A 22,946-nucleotide genomic window follows, 5' to 3' on the forward strand; every position below is an offset into this window, starting at 1 on the left:
GGTAAATGATGGGACATGAACACATGTGCTCCGTATGCCTGAATCTTTCCAAGCCTGTTTTCCTGCAGTAAACAGTCCGTCTGGAGATCTGGAGTGTTGAGCCCGTTTGAGTGCGGTGGACTCTTCAAGTTCAAGTCATAAAAGGATGGACATTATTTAATCAGCTATGATAGAGGCCAAAATGATGATCAAAGTCTGTTAAGAAATTATCTGCATTTACACCACACAAGGAAGGATGCATCCATTTTTCCAATACATTTACATTTTTCCAATCTTCTGTTTTCCAAATCCATTTTCATCCAGTAAATAAACAGTTTCTGAAAGCCTGTTTTGTCCCAATAATCAAGCCACATTCAGAGTCCCCTTTCTTCACCATTCTAATGCCAGGTTTGAACTACAACGGGTCATCTTAAACATGTTTACATGCCTAAATAAGTTACTGCCATATGATTGGCTGATTCTATCCCAGCTATCATAGGGCGAGAGGTGGGATGTACCCTGGAAGGTCGCCAGTCTGTTGCAGGGCTAACACAGAGAGACAGACAGTTTTGTTTATATAACTCCAAATTACAACAGCAGTCACCTCAAAGCACTTTATAGTGTAAGGTAAAGACCCTACACTAATACAGCGAAAACCCTAACAATGAGACAACTCGCTATGACCAAGCACTTGGTGAGGAAAGAAAATCTTCAAAACAATAGTGCAAATTAATGCCCAACACTACTGTAGCTACAGTCTATGGGGCAAACTCATTTGCAACTCGTCTAATTTTGGCACACCTCATAAACAGACTACAGTGTCTCACTTGAAAGGAAAAAGCTTTAAAAGTAATAAGTGTGCAGTGCAGTCGACAGCTACTCAGTGTTAGCATTACCTTCATTCTGAGCCTGTGGAGATAACATCAGCAATACTCTACTATTTAGCTTCACGTACCTCAAGAAGGCGTACACTTAAAAATTCATTTGCAAAATCTAATGTACTCACATGTGCACCAAACTAATCCCCCAAATGAACACTAATGATCTTCTGAGTAGATAGGAAAATTCTCAGTTAACCCTCATTTAATACGTTTCTGACAATGAAATATTCTCTATGGTGCAGTCACAGAGAGCAGCACACATTAGCAAACACTGAACCTGAATCAAGATTCGTGTGGGAAAACTGTAGCCGATGATCACCTAGGAAACAAGGATGAGAGAACTGTTTAATTCCTCCACGTGAATTAAGCCCAAGTGACCTCAAACAACGTGCATACACACACACGTGCGTGCACAGACACACACACAAAACAACAAATAACAAGCCTTAATTTAATGTACCGCCTTGCCTATTTTAAAATCAGTTCTAAATGAGAGTGTCAAGATCTGAGGCAGTCTTCACACATGCCAAGTGTTTAGGGTAATAATGAAAAAGGAATGAAAAGTGGGGAGCGGACCAAGCTAGGAGAATGGCGTGTTTTACTGGCAGTGTAGCAAGAAGTGGCGCTTGCAGCAAAAAGTGGGAAATAACATATTTCCTCCTTTAGAAACAATGGAACAAGCCGAGTCATGAGGCTGGAGGAAGAGTATATTTCTGAGGCAATCTTAGATTTACTTCCTGATATTCGAGGAAAAGAGATTTGTTTATTTTTTTAAGCAAGGCTGAATTGGCACTTTGCAAACTGAATACCTGCTCCAGTATCAAGTTGATCCTGTCCACCTCACAGTCGATGAGGAAGCGTTTCTCCTGCCGGCGGTCCATCTCCTCGATGATGCGCCTGTACTCTGTGGGGTCCACAATGTTCCCCACCGAGCGAGCTGTCACCTGCCAGTTATTGGCTACAGCAGACTCCATGATGGCTTGGAGGATTGCAAACCCTGGGGGAACAGAGGGGAGAGAGCTCCATCACACAACTGTCTTTTTGGATTTCAGAGCACACAAGAAGGAAAACGTGCTCAGAATCCCAAACTCCCTCTGTGCTGAAAAAAACAAAAACAAGGATATTGTGGCTTCCAGCAATGGTTTGTAACCAGTTTATTGTCATAAAGAATGTAAACTATTAACTGATAATGCATTGTTAACATGTTTAAACAGTACCAATCATCTTGTAGGCACCGCTCGCAGGGAGGAAAATAAACATGAGAGAAAAAAAGCGTGAAGCAAGTAAACAAAGAGGCGCGCTTCAGAGTAAAAACTGAGCTGTACTGGGGCAGCAGTCAAACAGTCTCCTGATACTGAAATATGAACAGCTGCTCGAGTGGATAGCTAGAAGAAGATCTGTTGCAGGGGTTTTTTTTGTTGTTTGTTTGATTTGCATTTTTTTTTTTTTGCCAGTCTAAATTCTGACAAACATTCAACACATTTCGCGTAAAGGTGGTAAGAAAAGCTAAAATTTGAGCTGAAATTAGAGATGCTTGGGAGCTCTTTCTTTACACTGCATATAAATTAAACAGACATGCTCTTGTAATTAGGCCTTTCCGGAACGTGCAGGTACAAGATTAATGAGTCTCTTCAGAATTAATATCAGGAACGGCTGCCAAATGTTTAAAAGGATCGTAAAAGACATATTTGACAGACAAAGCAGATTCAAGAGGCTCCACAAAGAATCCCCACAACCGATTAGCTTAAAGCTGCAGTTCTTATAACAAAGATAGATGCATTATAGAGCATAATTAACCATTAACTGGGAAATGACTGAGCTGTCCCACGCTGCCTTAGCAGTTTGTCACGGGAGGTCATCATTGCTATCTCTTCCCTGGTAGACTGAGGAATTTAAAGTTGCAGAAAGGAAAAACGATATGGAAGAGAAATGTCTGTGTTTCTGTGTATTAAAATTCACCCATGAAAGCTGCAATGCAAAAGTTTTCTTTTTTTAAAATCAGGGGTCGCAACAATAAGATATGAAACATGTACCTTAGCAGATGCAGTGAAATAGACGTCCTAAAGGATCCAGAAAGCACAATTGGTGCGACTCAGTGTATTTACTTTGCAGAGCTTACTGCACCTCGGGATGAATCAGTGGCTGAGGCACATGAAAGAAAGACGCTGAGCTAAGAGTAAGTTGGCTGAGCGGTGGCACATTAAAAGCATAGACTGTATATAAAAGAAAGCCACATTGTTATAATGGAGTGTGGTGGTTTACTAAGGAGATTAAGGACTGGTGGTCAGCAGTCATGACAGGGTGCAAAGGGAGTTTCTAAATCAGCTGAAAAAAACATCAGTGAGTGAGTGACATGGAAATAGAGCATACAGCTGTGTGTTAGCTTCAGAAACACCATGTTTTTTTAAAGTTTTTGTGAGCAGAGGGTAAAAATCTTAAACCTGAAACACTGTAGTGAAACAGTACACCTTGTTTATAAGATTCCTACTGCTAAGCTATGGTGTGGCATTAGTAAATCTGGATTAATAATTAAGGAGATTGAAAGAAAATGTAGGTAATACAAGCTTATTTGGGTTACACTGGTGCAAGATCGTTTTAAACAGGCTTGTTTGGATGATTGAGGCGAGGTTAAATAAAGTGAGTCATTGCTGCATGCTGCCTTTTTGAACTGATCAATTTGTTGCCAAGCAATCTGAGAGCCCAACAACACATTTGCAGGACGGTTGCAGCAGCTGATTTTTCAGAGCTTCCAGTGCAGCCGAGTCCAGGCCAAGACTTCCTGTTTCATCTGCCATTCATCAGTCACTGTTTACAAAATACAGATACATATTTAAACGAGAAGCACTCCAACAGCGCAAACCTCCGCCAGGGCAGCTCACTCTTTGGGCAGTATTTACTTTTAAGATAAATCTACTGGATCTATTCATTTTGTTTTTCTTTGTTCTTTTAAGTGTACTTTAGGAAGTTTGTAGTGCAGTAAAAATGACACATTTTGGAGTCCACTTGAAAGAAAGGAAGGTGTGGGATCAAATGACACATGGCATTTGGAATACATGATTCATTTCCTAAATGTTGGCAATGCAAACAAAGGTAGCTGAATTACAAGCACAGATTTAAAGATAAAATATATTTAAGGAAAGTTTGACCTTGTTTGACCTTGATGAAGAGGTCACAAATCCAAAGTAACATGATCTATATATAATCCCTATACATCATTCCCTATATGCCTATATGTTGTCAATACAAACAACAGCAATAAGAAACACAGTATAATAAGTATAATCACATCATTATCACTTTAACCTTCAAATTAATCTACTGACCTTGAAAGAAAGATCAGAGGTCAAATGTGAAATAATATTTTAAATCTTTATAGTGTACTTTCTATATGTTGACACGTTTTTTTGTCAATTTTTGACCAATTTTTGACCATTAAAGTTGATCTTGAAGACCTTATGGGTGGATGTAAGCATATTTTAGCTGTTAACGTGACTCCACTCTACACTCTAATAATGTAATTATTCAAAAATGATCAGGTGATGGTTTTAAAACTGCATTTCCACAAACGATGCCCCTGTTTTGCTCTTCACATGAACAGTTTCCCTGCATGTAACCGAAGCCTGCTCAAACATGACTTGTCAACACATGAACTACAAATGGAAACCGGAAAGCTTCCTGTAACAGAACCTTGGCCCTTGCCTACACACTAGCTATCCAGTGACAGTTCATCTCTGTAACAGCAGAACACAAACTGGCTTTGTTTAGATATTTATATAATTTAAAGTTGAAATATTCTTTCTAAATCACTCAAAAATCTCACTGAGTATATTTAAAATATCTTATACATCTTTTGCTGTAGGTAGGAAGACAGGTGACCTTTGAAAAGCCCAACCTGAAAGATTATAAATAAAGTACAGAAACCAAAAGAAGGACGAGCTCCTAAGACATAACAGCAGTAAAGAGATACATATGCACAACACATTGGAGATTTGCATCTCTTCTTTCTTTAAAGAACGGTACACAGGACACATCAAAAATGCATTATGGCAGAAGCTTACTACTGAGTCACAACTAATGGGCAGGAAAAAAAGTGCTGTTTAAGTCAGAGCAGGAACACTTCAGCTGACTAGACTAAATGCATCACATGCTGTTGCCCTTTTCTTTCACAGAAGGGATGAAACTGTTGATTCTATGAAATGATAGATATTATTACGGGAGCTGAATAAGCCGGTGTGAAATGTGTTTATGTAAATACAAGTGAGCTTCACAGCTTCTCTGCAGGAAGCAGGAATTACAAAAGCTAAATGAAAACTGGTTTTCACTCTGTATCCACATCAAGGGACACGCAGCCTCCCTGCAGCACAAACCACAGCGCATTCAACATCAGGGATACTCGAACTGTTATATCACCATCTGTGTGTATGTTTAAACATGTCAGCGCTCTTTAACACTTTAGGTAATTTTGGTTGGGCTACATGTTCATTTGTAGAGGTACAGGGATGTTTACCATGAAGGTTCTTTGAATGTTAAACATGGAGTTTTAATATTAAAGATTCTTGAATAATTCACTTGTTTTTGCCATTACACCTGAATTTTTAAAGCCAGCACCACGGAGAAATATCATTTGCTTGAAGCTACTTAAATTTGACCTTCACAGCCCAGAAAGATGAATTTGTGACGTCGGTACTAGAAGTCTGTTTTCACATTTATTGTTTATCCAGTGAAGGAAAGTTTCTCAGTCCACACCTTAATCTGAGTTTAAAAGATTAAGATGCAAATATGATTCTTTAAAGTCAAACTATAGCTTCCAAATTAGTCTGTGAGGTGATTATGATCCAAGAAGAAAAAAACTTTTTTTCTGCACACTGCAATCTCAACAGGATGTCTCTTTGAAAACTGCAAAAACTCCAGATGCAGACAAATCCCAGCTACTCTGTATGCAGACACTGTAGGGGTTGCTAAAAACTTGTTTTCTTGTACAGCAGCTCAAATTAACAAATGACAGGGAGTCCCACCATAGTTCTTTTTTTCAGGAGTAAAAGCTGAGCTGTTCTCACTGCTAAAATCCTTTTGAGTTTCACTGAAATGTTCAAGCTTTTGAAATATCTTCCTCTGTGATAATAATGACCGTTTATCAAGAGTGATTTCAAAAGATGGGTGTTAGGGCACGAGAGAGAGGAAACCTCTCAGTTTATAGATAAAACATACCTCAGCTACAAATGTACAGTATATTATGTTTTCACAGCTGAAGAAATATACCAGTGTATTGTTTTTTAAGCACTAAAAGGCATCAAAGTTAGCTGACTTAGCATCTGAGAAAATAAGCAATATTCTGGGGCTTACTGTGGAACCAGGTGCTGGTCACTGTTTATGATTGACATTGTTTGATGATGACAGTGATGTTCTCCATGTGGGCCGTTTGTCAATCAGAACTGCTCAAACACAACATGTCAGTACTAAGGAGACCACAAGTGGCAATCATTTGCATATAGATTTTATATTTACATGCAGCGATCTGTCTACAGAGATTTATGCCTGTGTCCAAGTACAAAGGAAATGTGAGCGATGAATGAAGAGTAACTGTAAATAAATAATGACATATTGCAGCAATTAACATCCCATTAAATCTCCAAAATTGTAAAGGTACAAGAATATTTTCTTACTAAAAAAAGGTAGAGAGGTTTCAAAAGGTTTGTAAGGTGGAGAATTGAATTTTTGGGTTCACTAGCGCCGTTTATAGATTTATCTTTAGCAAATAATCCAGAATACAGATTTGACACCGCCTTTGTAAGGCTGCACTTACTTGCAATGTATAATTTAATCAGAAGTATTGTTGCTTGCACTTCCAACAACAATAACTAGTGGTCCTTATCTGGATCTACCACAGGTTCTTCAACTTCCTGTTGGGAACATGTAAACTCGTGTTCCCAACAGGCCTCCGAAATATTCAGAGCACAGCGACTCGGCTGACACGTTCGCCCTCGCCCTCCCTTCCCCTGCTGGTGACCTTCACAGTGAAGTGCACAGCAGACAGCACTCAGACCAGGTATGGCCTTTAAAGACAAGTGGCTCTCGCTGGGTGCCATCACGTTAGCCACTCTGGCTTCTAAAGAGGCCACCGTGTGTTCACATGTCTGACGCCGGGCGAGGTTAAGGAATTCAAAAGAGGCGTCGTGTCTCGATGCATTGTAAAGACTCTGATGACTGATAAGAAACTGCTGAGCTGACCTCAGTCTGAGCCCAACACTGCTACTGCCTTTATCTGGATTATTTTTATCAGCTCACATATATATCAAAACTAAAATCTAGCACATTATATCACCGCTGGCAGAAGGGAAATGAAAAGGCAGAAGCTGAGTGTCAGCTCTCCTCCCACAGCACTGAACGCCATAAGCTGGGATATGCATGACATTTTGAAACGTGTTAGTAGCTGCTCAAGAAAAAGGATTTGGGGGGATTTACAAACGATTCCCTTGAGAGTTTTATTTTCTCACACTAAAACTAAGCTGGATATTTGGGGTTTAAACATTTTATGAGCCGCTTGATGTTTAAGCTATTGAGTATACTTAACAATTAAAGATATGTATAAATAAAAAGGAAGTCCCGAACCGAAGGAATTCAATGATGTGACATTCGGTGCACTCCAGCAATCTGAGCAACAAAGGACACCTAAGTCTCTTGGTGAGTATTAACACTGGTGCGATTTATCAGGCGGCGCACAAATGACAGAGTTTTGGTTGACTTTGTAAACAGATGGTACATTTTAAAACAGTCAGCAGGAAGGACGACCATCAAGGGCATTTTACAGAGTCAATTATTCAGCCCTGACCTGAAGAATAATACATATTCAACATCGGGAGCATACTGCCACGAGCCTATTTATAGAGCAAAAAAAAAAATCCCTCTTCCACAAAAACACTTTCACCAAAACAGCCTTAGTTAGTTAAATATCTCTAATGTGGCCCCATTGGTGTTATCCTGCTAGAAGCAGCCATCAGAAGATGAGTGCACTGTGGTCATGAAAGAAAGGACATGGTCGCCAATGACACTCAGGGAGGCTGTGGTGATTAAATGATGCTCGGCTGGTGCTAAGTTGTCCAAACTATGCCAAAAAACCACAGATACAAGGCAGGATGGAGCCATCCTTTCATGTTGTTTACACTAAATTCTGACAATACCATCTCAATGTTGCAGAAGATATAGAGACACAGAAAAACCGACAATGTTTTTCCAATTTTCTATGTCTGAACTATACCGTTAGCTTTCTCTTTTTAACTGAGAGGAGTGGCACTCTGTGGTGTGGTTCTCAGCTCCTATAGCCCAGGATCAATGTGGTGCATTCAGAGTTGTTCAGTGGATATTTTCCCTTTTTCAGACGCTAGAGATGGTTGTGTGGGAAAATCCCAGTAGATCAGCAGTTTCAGAAATACTCTAACTAATCATGCAGTGTTCAAAGTCACTTAAATCACCTTGCTCAGTTTGGATTTTAGCAGGCTGTCTTGACCGTGCCTACATGGATAAATGCCCTGAGTTATCAGGTTGATGTAAACAAGACTCCAAAAAATGCAATTAGACAATCACTGTGATTAGTGTTAGTGTCATTCTTTTGTAAAATCATTGCCAATTAATGTTACTTTAAACTCACATGGGTTACTAGTGGGAAGCCCACAGAGAATTATTGCACAGCTTTGTGTAGTAGCTAGCAGGTAGCTGTTTAAGAGGATAAACCTGACAATCCCACTGTAACATTCAAAGAGAACTCTTTTCCTTACAGTTTTCAAATGGACATCTGGCTCTTTCATCAGCTCCCAGCTGAAATCAGCTTTAACAGACGTCAGATGACAAAAGTTCTCCTGAAGAGATGATGCGAGCCCGACCTGCTACATGTTGACATTAGTACCAGTTTATAAAGAGCACGTAACTTAAGCAGAGCAGCAAAACAATGATCCAATAACATGAAACGTGAGCTGTCGATGTGCAAAGCAGCGCCGCTATATGCTGTCAGGACACCATGCCATGAGTACAGTACTGATATTTATGCTCAAGTCTACAAACATAAAAAAGTTAAAGACATTTCACTTTGAAGTTTGTCAATAAATGCAGTGAAAGAAATGCCTGAAGGTGAGGGGAGCTGTTTAAGCAGGCAGCACAAAGTAAAGTTGGCCTGTATGTGAGTTAAACCTGAATATATGAGCTTAATAGCAAACACAGCACCATCAGGATGTAGCCCTGAAAAAAATAAAGCAGGATAGTCAAGTACAATCACTGGTTCACTTTAAATCTCTCTGTAGTTAAGGCAAGTATTTTTCTAGATTAGGACATTTACCAAATGTGTTACTTCCTCTGTGAGACACAGCCGCTAAAACGAGCCTGACTGAGGCTCTCCTGACACCTGGCCATGTATTCTTCTTGTCTGTCTCGGGCAGCGGCTCACATGATGGCTGAGCGTGGTGTGCAGTCTCAACTGTGACTCAGTCGTCCCTCCCCCTTCCCCTCCCCGAGGAAGGTGACCTCTTTAAAATTCTCTTGCAGTCATCTGAACCGCGCCGTTGTCACGGGAGGCCCAAATCTGAGCGCGACACCAAGGGGAACTCAGACAAAGCCACTGAACCCACTTCTGAGAAATCTCTAAAAATCTCAAAGCTTATATGTGGCTCTACAAAGAAGACTGCTTTCAGTGGGCAGTGCTCACAGAGCCAGTGAAATAAAAAGGATTAAAGCTGCCAAATGACAGTAAAAGGACACTTTTGAGCACAATTAGCCTAACAACGCCTACTCTAACTGCAGTCCAACATAGATAACAGCTCCCTCTTCCAAATTAGCTGAACTGCAAAGAGCCCTGCGCCCCCACACCGCCCACTCCTGCCAAATCCCTGATCAGACCTAATCAAACAGATTATTTCTTATCTAATGACAGCTGCAAAGTTGCTAACAGAACGACGAGCATTTCTCCTCCTGTTTGTTTTCATCTTTTATGTAAGTTGAATTCACACGTCATTGAATAATTCACAAATTTTTGTTGCGCTTAAAGATGATTCAGGTTCTAAAGCACTAAAAATGTAATATAAAAGACAGAGAGAGTGAGAAAACTAACACAAACACAAAGTGCAGATATTTAAACCGCACACAAAGAAATGGATGGCCCATTAGCGAGAGCTGCACTAACAGCCTTGTCTTTTTCTCTCTTAGGCAAAATAAAAATGGCGTTTTCTCTTGGGCAAACATGGAAACGCACATCACATCAATCTCTTTCATAATGCAAAAAGACTACTGTTGTAATGGCCTTGCGTTATCCTGAAAGCAAGGGTCCTGAAATAGACGAAAGGCATTTGAGCGACACAGAGACAAGAATCGAGGAATAAGCAGAGCAGCTGCCTGATAAAGCAGAGGGGCTCTCTATTAGTCACCTGGTTTCTTATTTGTCCGTGTAAGGTGGTAAGGTTAGAGCAGATTACATGTGACAAATTGGATGTGACAGAAAAAGATGGGAGGAGGCTCCAAATTCGATGAAGTCAAAAGCGTTCGGTGCATCTGACAGCATTTCTGACAGCGCTTGTCCCTCTGACACGGGAGAAGCACAAAGGCTTTGCTGACTCCTCTGTTCCTTCTCTCATGCTACAGCTCCATACACTTTTATTTCTTTCCCACTCATTTGAAGATCAGGCTATTCCTTCATCTGTGAGCAGCTGAGATAACAATGTTGAATTGCGGAGGGAAGAAAATCTGTATTTTTGCCCAAATATGCTTCTGAACTGCTCACCCTGTTTCCTCCCTGAGCTGGCAGGAGTGAACAGACAACGAAAGCAGGATAAGTGGAGTCACACCTGCTCTTTAAGGTACTGTTTTCTCTCTGGTTCAAGAGGCAGAGAAGTAGAAGTAAGCACTTATTATGTATTGCTATCAGTAACAGATATGGTAAATATGACTGATCGAGCTTCAGGTTGCATACTAACAAAATTTCAAGGGTTTATAAAACAAACGCGTGAGAGCAGAGTTAGCAAAGGCAGTTTTGTTACATGGTGTTTGTTTGTGCAGTGCTAGACTTTTATTTCCTGACAAATTTCACTGTTGTTCACAGCACCCTGTTATGCAAGTGCACACTCTGACATCACAAAGCAGTAGACCGCTGTTAGAAGCATGTTCATCACGGGTTACTGAACCCCAAAAAGTCTTGTGGTGATCAGCTGAGGAAAAAAATCACCCTCATAGTAAAACTACAAAGAATTCTGGGATTTCATAATATGATAATATCATTACAATATTCAGAGAACTCCAAGAAACATCTATATGGTCGGGGCAAAGTCAGAAAACACTGTACTGAATGTCACAATTCTGTAGTGGAAGTCATTATTTTGCTTCAGAAACTCAAGTCAGCATCAACAAAAGCAAGTTAGAACTCATAAACAAGCGTAAACAGCATCTAGAAACACCGGCGCCTTCTCTGGGTGCATGCTCATTTAAGATCGATGGGAACATGGACCTGTGATCTGTTGTGAAATTAAAATAACAGGACGCTTTTATAAGGTGGTACAGGTCCATAAATGGTACAAACAGGCCATTTTAGGCCATTTAAAGGTGGTAGCTAAGAAAAACGATGACATCATAAATCTGATGTAGGTATTAGATAGGTAAGAACCTTCAGGGGCATATGATACTTTATGTATTATAAGATTTCCCACATACTATATACAACAAATAGAGTCGTTATAATTCATGTTTTTCCTAATATAACGAGAACGTCTGCTGAAAAATCTAGTTTATTTGTCTGGCTTGTGTGAAGGCATCTGTAGATAGCTGATATTCTAATTTGCTCGCATGTTTATTGCTGAAATAGTATAAAATATAAAAAGATGGACACCAGAAGAATGGATGAAGCTAACATGACACAGTTCAGCTTTTATTACAGAGGGGATAAGGAGCTGTCCAAGGTCTTGCATCAGCAGGACCTTGGACAGCTCCTGTATTAGCATCACAAAGTATAGAAATCTTTCTTCTTACACTAGAAAATTCACTGCTTTCACTACCTGCAAGTACCTGAAATATATATCTATGGATGTAAAACAAAAACCCTTTCCTAATGTCTCTTACAATTATCCATCCTTGCCACTTTAGCAGTTTGTACCCGCTAGACTGATACAGTCACGGCTTTGTCGACACATCCTGGCAGACGTGGCAGAGTGGTTTGTCAGTGATGCTCACAGAGGGTGATTTGTAATGAGCAGTGCAACTCCATTTTTCGAGCAAAGAACAAAGATTTAAAGTGATGCAACGGCTTCCAGTTACGTAATGACTTTCTCAGGGTTACTGTAGCTACAGTAGTTAGCTACAGTCTGAGTACTGCAAGTCTGTCAGGCCGTCTGTGCAAAAGCAATCTCTTTATATTTGAAAGCAACAATGTCCACTGCATAACGCAGTGTCTAAAACCCCAAACTCACCTGTGGTGAGAAATGAAAGCAACACATTTTATACATTTTCCTCCTAAACAGGCGAACTCCCCAAAATGTTTAATACACCGAATTAATAATTCACGTACTTCAGTTTTTGTGGGTATAAAAGAGTCGACACTGCAGTACTGAGCAGAAAGTCTGCAGCTTTCATTTCCATTGGTGTTGTTTTCAAGCTGCACTGCCTCTGCATGCGTGGATGTGCAAGGATCAATTGGTGCCATTTTGGGCGTCTGGCAGAGTGGATTGAGTGCTTGAAAACAGAGGAGGTTCGGTTCAGGCAGAAACACTCAGACACAGCCAACGCCTCAGCTGTGTCTTCCCAGTGAATGCACAACACCCTTTGAGGTTTTTACCAATGAGGTCACCGCCCAGTACACACACACACATGCAGCATCCAAACTGCCTTTCCAGATAAATACCGGCCTTAGCTGTAAATCTAAAGGAAATTGAGTCCATGCAATCTAAAGCTTATTCGACACTCACTCTGCAAAGCCACATAAATGAGCATGCTGCGAAACAAAAGGGAAAAGGTGCTGTTCAAGTTTAAACAATCCGTTATATTAATGTTATGAATTGCTATTATGATTTCAGAGATCCTATCTGACCAAGGAGATTCTCACAGTGTTAGCCTTTTTCATCTGCATCTCTTTGTTTTTCAGCTCTCACAGAAGAGCACGTTATTCTGCCACATGTGTGCCTCACTTTCACATTCACTACGAGGCCTAATAGAGTCCTTGAACGGGGGAGGAAAGAAGCTCTCTTGAAGTAGAAGAGCTTGACTGATGAATCTCTGCTACAGTCCCAATATTAGTGTCTGGCAGCAAAACTGTGGTTACTCACAGATGCGGGAGGGGGGTCTACACCTATTGATATGTGTCCATCTCAAAGTGAAGCTGCAGTAAGGTGTTCACAGAGTGGAACAGCTGCGTGGCACCATCCTCTCCCGCTCTCCCATTCTTTGTTAATGAGCCTGTGTGCCTGGCTGCTGAGTGAAGCTCTTTAGCAGTGTGCAATTAATCAGATGTTTCCTTGCAGAGAAGAAACCAAGCAGACATTCAGCAGCAGGGCAGTGTGATTACACATCGAAGGCAAATTGTCCCCGCCGTCTACATTTGTCACAGCGGCAGGAGAACGCAAGAAGAGCCGCGGTTAATGTTGTTAGATGCTACTTCTTCATTTTGATGGCCACATAAAGAAATTAAGATCCAGTTTGCATTATGTAGAGTTCATGAATCAAGAGAATGATAGTCAACAATAAGCATTAGATTGCACAGTCAGATCTCATACAGGTACCTTTACTGAAGCACTGTACTTAATTACAGTTCTGAGGTACCTTATTTGGTTATGTCTGTTTCAGGATCAGTGATTCCAAAACAATATCAGAGGCTGCATAATACATAAAAATGGAAATACAGTAGATCAGCTACACTCTGTATCTAACTGAAATGGATTAGGTGCCTTCGCGGATGTGCAATTTATCCATTCCATGTGCACTAATGCACCCCATCACAGAGCCTGGCTTTAGGACTGGCACTAATAGCTGGACAGTGTGATTTCTCTATTACCTCGTGTGCTCATGAGTTCCAAAAAGAATTTCAAATTTTGGTTGGGTAAAAAGAAAAGTTTTATACTTTGCTTCAGTCAATTTTAAATGACCTCAGGCCCAGAGAGAGCGGAAGCCTTTCTAATTGTTGCTTATGGATTTTTTCTTTTTCCAATGAGAAGAAGACTCTTACCTTACATTTTTAGATGCAGTGAAGAACTGTGTTTACCGAGTCTTGAAAGGGATTTTCAGTACAGTCACCACTACAGAGTCTGTTTTTTAATGCAGGCTTTCCTAATTTCTGGCCTTCTCGTTTGCATATAAAGAGTCTCTGAATAATTTAATGGCATTGCGTACTCTCGGATATAAAGTTATTTTTAAGTTGTTAAACTATTTATCAGTGCAGCCTTTTACAGATTGATAACCCATCGCCATCTTTATTTCTGAAAGCCTTTCTGGGATCCATTATGGCCTTTGGATATGTTTTTATGTATTTTTATTGTTTATGTGGTTTTTAAAATATTTTGATATCTTATATTTAACAGTCAAAGTTGAACTGTATCTCTGCTGACATTAGTAAAATCTAATGTCTTCTTAGAGCTAAACAGTTGGGACCATTACAAAAACTGCTGCTTAAGGCATTTAGACAGCAAAACAAAGATTCCTCTGACTTAAAATCAGCTATTAGAAACACATTTTATGGCTGTTTTTTTTTTTGTTTTTTTTTTGTAGTAATACATTTTTGGCTCATCAGCACATTATGCAAATTTTGTGAAGTGTAATAACTTTGACAAACATCACCCAGCAAGTCTTTTTAACTGGCATGAAAGACATATTGCGCTTTATGATAAATATGCAATTTATTGTAAATAAGCCAAACATGAGAAAACCTGGTGAGGAGCTTCTCTCTGTGGCCAGTTGGTAACATCCAGATGTTCATCAGTTCAAAAGCTCTTTGCTTGCCAGCAGCCATTAGTCTATTTAATGAGGACAATTCAGAGCCAGTGCAACCAGGATAAATAGGTGATGCTGCACTCTAGCAAATAAACTTGTACGCAATGACTCGTGTGCATAAAAGTGTGTAGTCTGTTTTCCGCTTTGTTGTGCTCCTCCTGGTGCCGTGAGGCTTGCTGCACTTCTCCTTTTGTATCAGTTCTGTTTATGAAGAAATCACTTCATCGAAGGAGACGTGGGTTGCATGAAACAGTATGAGATGCCAGTAAAAAATAAATAAATAAATAAAGACAGACGCCACTCATGGTTTAGACTTATTGTGCATATGTCAGTTAAAATAGTTTAGATCAGCACAGCACTGCTGTCAGAGGAAGGCATCTCCAACATGAAAGTGAAGCTAAACCTATTTGATATTAATAGCTTTCAAAATTAGAAATTTTAATAGTTTATGCATGGCTACAGTGAGTGGTTTCTCTGGGCATTTTTATTTTCTGTTACATTTAAAATCCCATCATACAGATACAGCTTTGATGAGTAGTTATGCCCTCGGGCTGCAATGATAAAAAAAACAACAAATCCGGCTTGATCTACTTTTAACAAATGTATGCTCTTTTTGCATTAGAGAATAAAGTTGATCAAGAAAGACTAGTTTTGGTATGAAATGCTTAAATTATTTTTTGAAAAAAAAATCTATTAGGTTAATCTAAAGGATTTGTCTTATTTGGGGGTTTTTCTGGTGGTGGTGGGGTTACTTAATTTTAAGCAGTCTTTAAATCACCAACATAATAACATTATGTCAATACATATTGTATTGCAGAAAGCATTAGAAGGAAAAGCTGTAGCAATGGCTAACAACTGCACACCACATATGAACCTCCCAACCCTGACTGCAGGCAAAAGGTGTCTTCATGACTAGAGGCTTGGTCCTGTTACTAATCTGAGATTATGCGACCATGATGGAGGTCAGCTGTTGAAGTATTTTTGCATAGCAGACACACAAAAATAGTTCTGATGTCACTTTGTGTTAGAAATAAAGAACATTGACTGACTAAGAACCAAAAGCAGCACCACCTTGGATCTACAGCCAGTTTCACAATAAGGTTATTTAACATGTTTGTATCTTAAGATTTCCAAATCTCTACTTTGAATTGAAAACAATTTTTGTAGTCTTAATTTTGAATGTTGATTACCTAAAATAAGATCTGCAACCATGCGTTTTTATGCTACTGATAAATGTTTGTGCATTCTTATTTTAGCCTGATCAAAGTTGTCCCAACAGGAAACTAGTCATGCAGATGTGAAGAGTGACTCAATTCTTGACAGGTGAGAAAACCTTGAATTTTCTCTGCTCAGCTCATCATTTTAACAATAGCGTCAAGCTAAAAATAGCTACAGTTTCTTGCTAGCAGAGAGGCTGCACTGATGGTGTCGAAGCTTTATCAATCTGACATGAAGTTTAATAAAATACAACTTTAGCAACCAAACTAGAAGCATAATTCACCAAACATAGAAGAACTCATTATAATAGTACACAAGCAGTTTATGGACACAAGATTGAACATTACAGTTAGCAGGGTTGTCCTCCAAAGGTCTCCAAAGTTAGCCTCGCCGTCTCAGTTTCACTGCCTATCACCAGCTCACTCACACTGAATAAACTGCTCCCATCCCTTTGTCCCTTCAATAAGTGACTCACAGCCTTTGGTAAAGAGAAACCTTGGAAACTCTTCTTTACGGTTTGGTAGAGCATTCGTTTTCTAGCTTCTGTGTCAAGCCTAGTGGATGTGGGGCAGTCACAATACAAGAGCCCGTGTTGAGCAAAGTTGTCAATAAAAAAGTTTGTTTCTTTTTTTTTTTTAATTAAAAATCACACAAAAAGAGCACATTACCAAAGGAACACAACAAAATCTAAAATTCGGTCACGTGTATAGAATATAAGTCTAATAATTTTACCCAAAATACACTTCTTTTCAAAAAATACCTGACTTTTTTTATTATGAAAAGTTTAAACAGTCAGACAAGTATACACAGGGCAGGGCTACACCATTCATTAATAATATTAATACTCACTTACCATAGACAGGAGCAACAATTTTGAGATGTTAATAGAACATCCCTGCACTGTTTTAATGGCTCCAATTTGTAAGTTGACTTGAGGCTGTTAAGGTGTGCCCCATATAAATCCTGCCAGTACAAGGACTTTACCCTAGAGTCTGCTACTAGCCTTATCCAAGCCACTCTACAATCACTGCAACAGTCATGATAAAGTTTCACAAGGACATAAAGGACATAAAGCTCTATGTGTGCAAGATATGCTTGATCTGTTTTAAGGTGGACCCTACTACCTTCAGGTGCATCATGTTGCTATATTATTTCTGCATGTGGGTCCAGAAACATAAATTTAATTCATTTGAGGCTGGTGAGTACTACAGTCACTTTTTAAAGAAGCAAAAAGGCAGAAAACATGATCTCTTAGAAAAAAAATAGTTGCCAACTTACGTCCAACTGTCTTACATTTGTCCATACAACTCTTATGTTCACCATAATTTATGGTGGTTGTCCAATAAGTACCAAAAATTCCAGGTGGGGAGAAACTGTGTGAAAAAATGTCTTGTATTTACTTCATAATTATGCTTAAAGTGATTAAATAAAGTGCTTGATCTGAGCTGTAGGGAAAATCTAATTTAAAAGACATTCCCCATTTATAGCTGACCCTAAGATGCCTTTGCTTTAAAACGCTGTGTCTTGTTAAGGGACAGACATAACACATATCACTGTAAAATGCCTCTGCAGCATATTAATGTCATATTCCCCCACAAACCATCCAAAGCTATTCACACAAGCATCTCTTGAGTGCCCCCTGCCAATCCCTCTTAGGGCCCTAAATAGAGGCCCTCTTCTTATAATGAAGATTAAAGTGACATTTGGATGAGTGGTGGCTATATTGCTCCAGAGCCTTGATGGGAAGAGCAGGATGGGACCTCGAGCCAAAATAGGATGGCTAACTAGTCTCTCAACAAACACAAGCTGTGCAGCATGTGGAAATCCATCCTAAACTGGAGTGTTTACACTGTGTGGCGCTGTGGAAATGAGCAAAGTATTACAGATGGTGGCCCATCAGCCTCGGCACAGCAGGTGAAAGAGGCCAACAAAGTCAAGCGGAGCTCTAAGGGCCACATCGGGACGCACTTCTGAGAAGGTTGTTTTTGCCATGGAGAGGTTACAAACTCATTAATCATTTTTTTCTCATCCACAATCGTCGCAGAAGCTGATGATTGGTTGTCCAATCATCAGCTTCTGCGATCAGATTCATCACAGAGCGGTGGATCAGACACCTGAGCTGGAAATATATAAACGTGAGGCAGGGGGAAGCGAAAAAGGAGTGCACTCCTGTCCTAGAAATTCTCTGTGTCAGTTTAAAAATACTTGGATGCACAGCTCTTGAACAGTTTGGCACATTTAAGAGCAGACACTGAAGCCAGAAAACAGCATCTCTTGCATCTTCTAATTTATTTGCAACGGACGATTTGAAAACACATTTGGCTTGACACTGTGCTCTGTAGCTTTACTGTGACAGCAAGTCTGCGATCAGTTTGTGGTCCAGTTTGTACAGACAGATTGTGACTGCATGCTACCTCTCGGGGGACCCAAGTCTGCAAATAGTTGGCCCACATGAGGGGAGCGAGAGGGCATAAAACACATGCAGAAGTTGGAGGATGTTGTGCTCCGTCTTTAAATAATCCAATTAGAGCTAAATGATAATCAGCGAGTGCCTAGGATTAGAGACTCGGGCGGCTGCAGTCATAGTACTGCAGCAGATTCAGCAGCACCTGTGAATGACTCATTTCTCGGAAGCAAGAAACTATTGAGCGCCTCTGTGAGCAGGATTCAGCCGCACACTGAAGCAATTTGGGATCATTACTGACAAAGATTAAAATGTATCAAACCACTTAGAATGAGGATTGGGGATAAGGGATTTACATATTAAAGACAAATCTTATAGCCTGTATAATAACGTGTTTGCCTGAGCAGGGATGGCAATAACTTAATCCACTTTCTCCTGCAGTGAGACGTTCTACTCCTAAACGTTGCTGAAGCTTATGGCATTTGCAAAGGTGTACGCAAGCACGCTTTCCCAGCTAAAACCGCTCTCACCTCTGTCAGTGTCGTAAAGGTAGACGAACTTCTCCCACTTGTAATGGTCCAGCAGGCTGAGAACAGCTCCTCGCAAACTGGGCCTCATCTGGATGACAAACTGCACGTCGGCGTCGATGGGAAAGCTGGGAGTAATGAAGGAGGTGTGCAGTGCCCCGCAGAAGGAGGTCAGCGTGTTCATGGACTTCCTGTCGTAGAAGCCGAAGATGGCGTAAACTCCTCGGGAGAACTGGGAGCAGACTAGTGCAAAGGACAAAGAACAGGTTCAGGTCATGGACCGAAACAAAGATTTATGCCAAGTTCCTCCTAATTTCAGGAGAGATGTCAATAATCGCTGTGACATACTGAAAGTTAAAGCTGCTGAGTCCCTGTGCAGAAATAAAAATTTAAAAAAAAAATTCAATGTAAGGTTGAGATGAGAGGGAATTCTTTATGCTATTAATCTTGCGAGTGAAGCAGCGGCTATCTGAATAAATGGGCCTCACGCGGGATGCCTGCTCCCTATGGCAATGCTCTGCTGCCCGATGCCCTTCACTTATCCTTGCTGTAAATGCAACTGCTTGGGTAATCAACTAGAAATAATGGGGAAGTCAGTGCACTGGCCACAGCTCTTAATGGACAAATATCCTGACACATGAGCATCCAAATGTTCGAGCGCCGGGCTGTGCTGCCGCTGTATAAAAGATTTACAACAAGGCCTATCTGTTGCCATCTGTGGGCCTATGGAAATGAGCCGCGGCCACAAACACTAAACAGACACCGAGTCTTACAACGTGTTAAGTATTTCATTTTATTTGTGTATAATAAACTGGTTCAGTGCCACCAAGGAGGATTAAATCAGAGGCATGACACCTGTCTTAATATTAGTAATGACTGAAGGAAATGTTGGTCAGTGCAGCAGACCTGCTCTGATATTTCTGACCCTCTGCTCCGCACAGGTCACAACGCTGCTCAGTGAAGCCACTCAGAAACTAATAAATATTAAATGAGGCTAGAAATGATTGGATTTTAGCATTACAGTTACAGAATAAAGTATTATCAATAAAGTATAAATTCCTTGTTTCATTTAGAGTTTCTGTACAAAATGAAGGAAGAAAGAGGTTATTATTTAAATAGAAAATCAAGTCACATACATATTGTTCAGTTATTTGCATCAAAAACAAGACATCTAAAGGAAACCAGCTGTGCATATTTCCCTGTCAACCATTGCATTCAGCCTCTGTCTGTCTCTTTAAGGCCTCCCTCCCAGTGAGCACCCTATCTGTTCTTACTGGGCAGCTTGCTCTGCCCCACAGCAGACTTCCACTAGTCAGATTTCACTGTCAAATGCTTAAATACATCATGCATATCTTGAGGTGCAGTTCCCATCTAAAATATGCCTGTGGATAAGGCCAACAACCATATATAGCAACAACCTCTGCAACAGAGGTCACGTAAGATGGTTATATGTGGGCACGCACAATCTGATTGGTTTAGATGAGGAAGTGGAGCGCGTTTAGAGCTGAAGTGCATGTTTTCGACCGATGGGAAGCATTTGATTTATTGAAAGAAACTTTGATTACACACATGCACGGCACAGGCTCCCGAAATCATAACAAAATATAAATAATAGCAAATCTCATTAGCAAATTGTATAAATAAAAAGTAATTTGTGCTTCTTCTGAAATTAAGCATAATTTATTACAAAGAAACAGCTGGTGGCCTATTCCACTCGTCAGGATTCAGGATGCACATTGCATTAATTCATGCATTAAATCATCATGACTCACGAATCACTGATGGAAAACGTGGCGTTTTTGTCCTTCAGTAGTGTTTTATTCATGAGAAAGTCCTGTTTGCGTTGTCGGACACACGAGAATGCGCATGCATGACACGATACAGATTCATGACCTTAGACTCTATGCTCTGCTTAATGCACCAAGAAATGCAGCAAATGCAAAAACAAATATAAATGCATGTAAAGTCAAAAGCTTCATAAAATTTTTTTACATGTGTACTTTTCTACCATTGTTACTTTTATGTGTCAGTGAATTTTGAGGGAATGTTAAAAAACTACATATAGTCTAAACTAGGAGTTAAAGTCTAGAAATTATTGGTCAAATAAAAAAAAGACCACATTTTAAGTTTTTATGATTGCAGTCAGAGTAAAATAATTTCACAGATCTGTGATTTCATGTGTTATGTGCTGGATGTTTTCATCATTTGCTTCTGTTCATTTGACTTTTCCATTAAGACAGCCATTCCGTCCCCCACACATAGTTGATGATTCGGTTCAGTCATCTCTCCCTCTCTCATTTTATCATCAGATCAGCCTGTGTGTGTCTTGGATGGCCACAGTGCACCTGTTATATAATCAAGGGGCTGCTGCACTCAAACAGTTAAGCAAAAAAAAAAAGTCAGAAAAAATGTCAGAAAAGATCGATTCCTTTTAAAATCAGCATGCTTCACCTCAAATTACAGATTCACAGCATCTTTCACAACGTCCAGCTCGTGTTATTCATGCAAAATAGCAGACTGCCATAAATAAACACCTCTCAGCTCATCGAAAATCATCCGATCCTATTGGCAAAATGACTGCATTATCTTTTGATTGTCAAGGTTAAACGGACAGTCTGTTCTCCCAAAGGACTAATGAAATCATATATTTGGGCTCATGAAGCTGTAAACACCAGCCAACTACAGTAAATTCCCCTGATCATGGTCAGAAATGAAGTTACGCATCATTGACTTTATTACAGTGGTGAAGTGAAGCTATTTTACTGCTCTGCACGTTTCTGTTCAGAATACTAACACAGGCCTTCCATCCATGATTAATATCCAACTGGAGAAATTCAGCTCTCTTCACCCTTTGTCGACTCTCATCTTATTCATCACCTAACAAACACCCACATCTGTCTGTCACTGTTGCCTCTCTCTCTTTTAGCCCTCACCCTCTGATTCTCTTCACCTTTTCAAGCTTAAGAGGTACACACAGCAGCTCCGGTAGCACCAACACCGTCACATGTCTTCTCCGTTTCTTTTTTTTTAGTCTGAGTCCATCATCAAAATTGCTGTTGGTGGGATGAACCTGTATGTGCACAGCAGATCTGAGTCTTTAAACTGGATTCTTATAGCTCTATCTCAGAATGGAAATAGAGGTGAGCTGCTGTCCTCGCCTGAGAAGCGAACAGCAGACGCGGTAAGGAAATTGAACTTTATGCGCATAAGACAGTAAGAATGAGGAAATAAACAGTGGATAACTCGTGCTGCGATGAGGAGTTGAGCTTCACTGTTCAGAGGTTTGAGAGGATTGGGTGCTGCATATGAACAAAGTCAGGACAACAGTTTTATTTTTTGTGACAATATTAAATAACCTCTTAATGTGTTTACTGCTGCCTGGCGGGAAGTTATTTTTCCACTGCCAAAGAGCTGTGTCTGCAAGAGCAGAGGAAAGCAGGAGGGCTTCAGATTGTTTTACACAGGGAAGTGAGGGAAGTCACATTGGTTTATGCCACATGGGGATACCTGTTCTGCGCTGTCACGGGGTCACATGTTCACTAAATGAAGAAGCCAGTGAACAAAATACAACATGCAGCTGTGCCAGCTTGTAAAGGACAGGGTCCAAGAGAAACTAGAAACATTGAACATATTCACCAACTCAGGTGGTGTAATAGGAAATGTCAGAAGATCATCAAGGGGTTAAAACCATGAACATCATTACTTTGAGAGCTGGATTGAAAATCACACCAAGAGTCAAAGTAAAAAAACATCACAGGCTGACCTCTGAGTCTGTGTGGATTCCATCACAGTATCTAACAGCAGTTAGGATATTTTTGACTAGAACCTGGAGGTCTGTGTACGCCTCCAAGGACATGCCCGCCCGAAGACCACTACCAAACCAGTCATGCTGGATAATGTTGAGGGCAGCATGACGTTCACCACAGCATCTCCAGACTCTCTGAACCTCCTACATGTTAGAAAAGTAGAAATCTACACCTATAAAGAAAATGA

At 40.2% G+C, this 22,946-nt stretch overlaps 1 protein-coding gene across 9 annotated transcripts in view; it reads right to left on the reverse strand.

Annotated features, from left to right (window-relative positions):
• LOC100697557 (glutamate receptor 3) overlaps positions 1-22,946 on the reverse strand; it is a 76,829-nt gene that overhangs the window by 41,098 nt on the left and 12,785 nt on the right. For all 9 annotated transcript variants that reach the window (XR_003221997.1, XR_002063550.2, XR_003221996.1 and 6 more), the window contains exons 3-4: positions 18,957-19,196; positions 1,670-1,857 (exon numbers count right to left, since the gene is read on the reverse strand). Coding sequence is in view for 6 of the 9 variants with exons in the window: in XM_005471998.4 (XP_005472055.1) it covers positions 1,670-1,857; positions 18,957-19,196 (428 nt within the window). In the remaining 3 variants the exon portion in view is untranslated. The remainder of the gene's footprint in view (positions 1-1,669; positions 1,858-18,956; positions 19,197-22,946) is intronic.

The sequence above is a fragment of the Oreochromis niloticus genome, linkage group LG10 (genome assembly GCF_001858045.2).
Source record: "Oreochromis niloticus isolate F11D_XX linkage group LG10, O_niloticus_UMD_NMBU, whole genome shotgun sequence".
NCBI classification, from domain to species: domain Eukaryota; kingdom Metazoa; phylum Chordata; class Actinopteri; order Cichliformes; family Cichlidae; genus Oreochromis; species Oreochromis niloticus.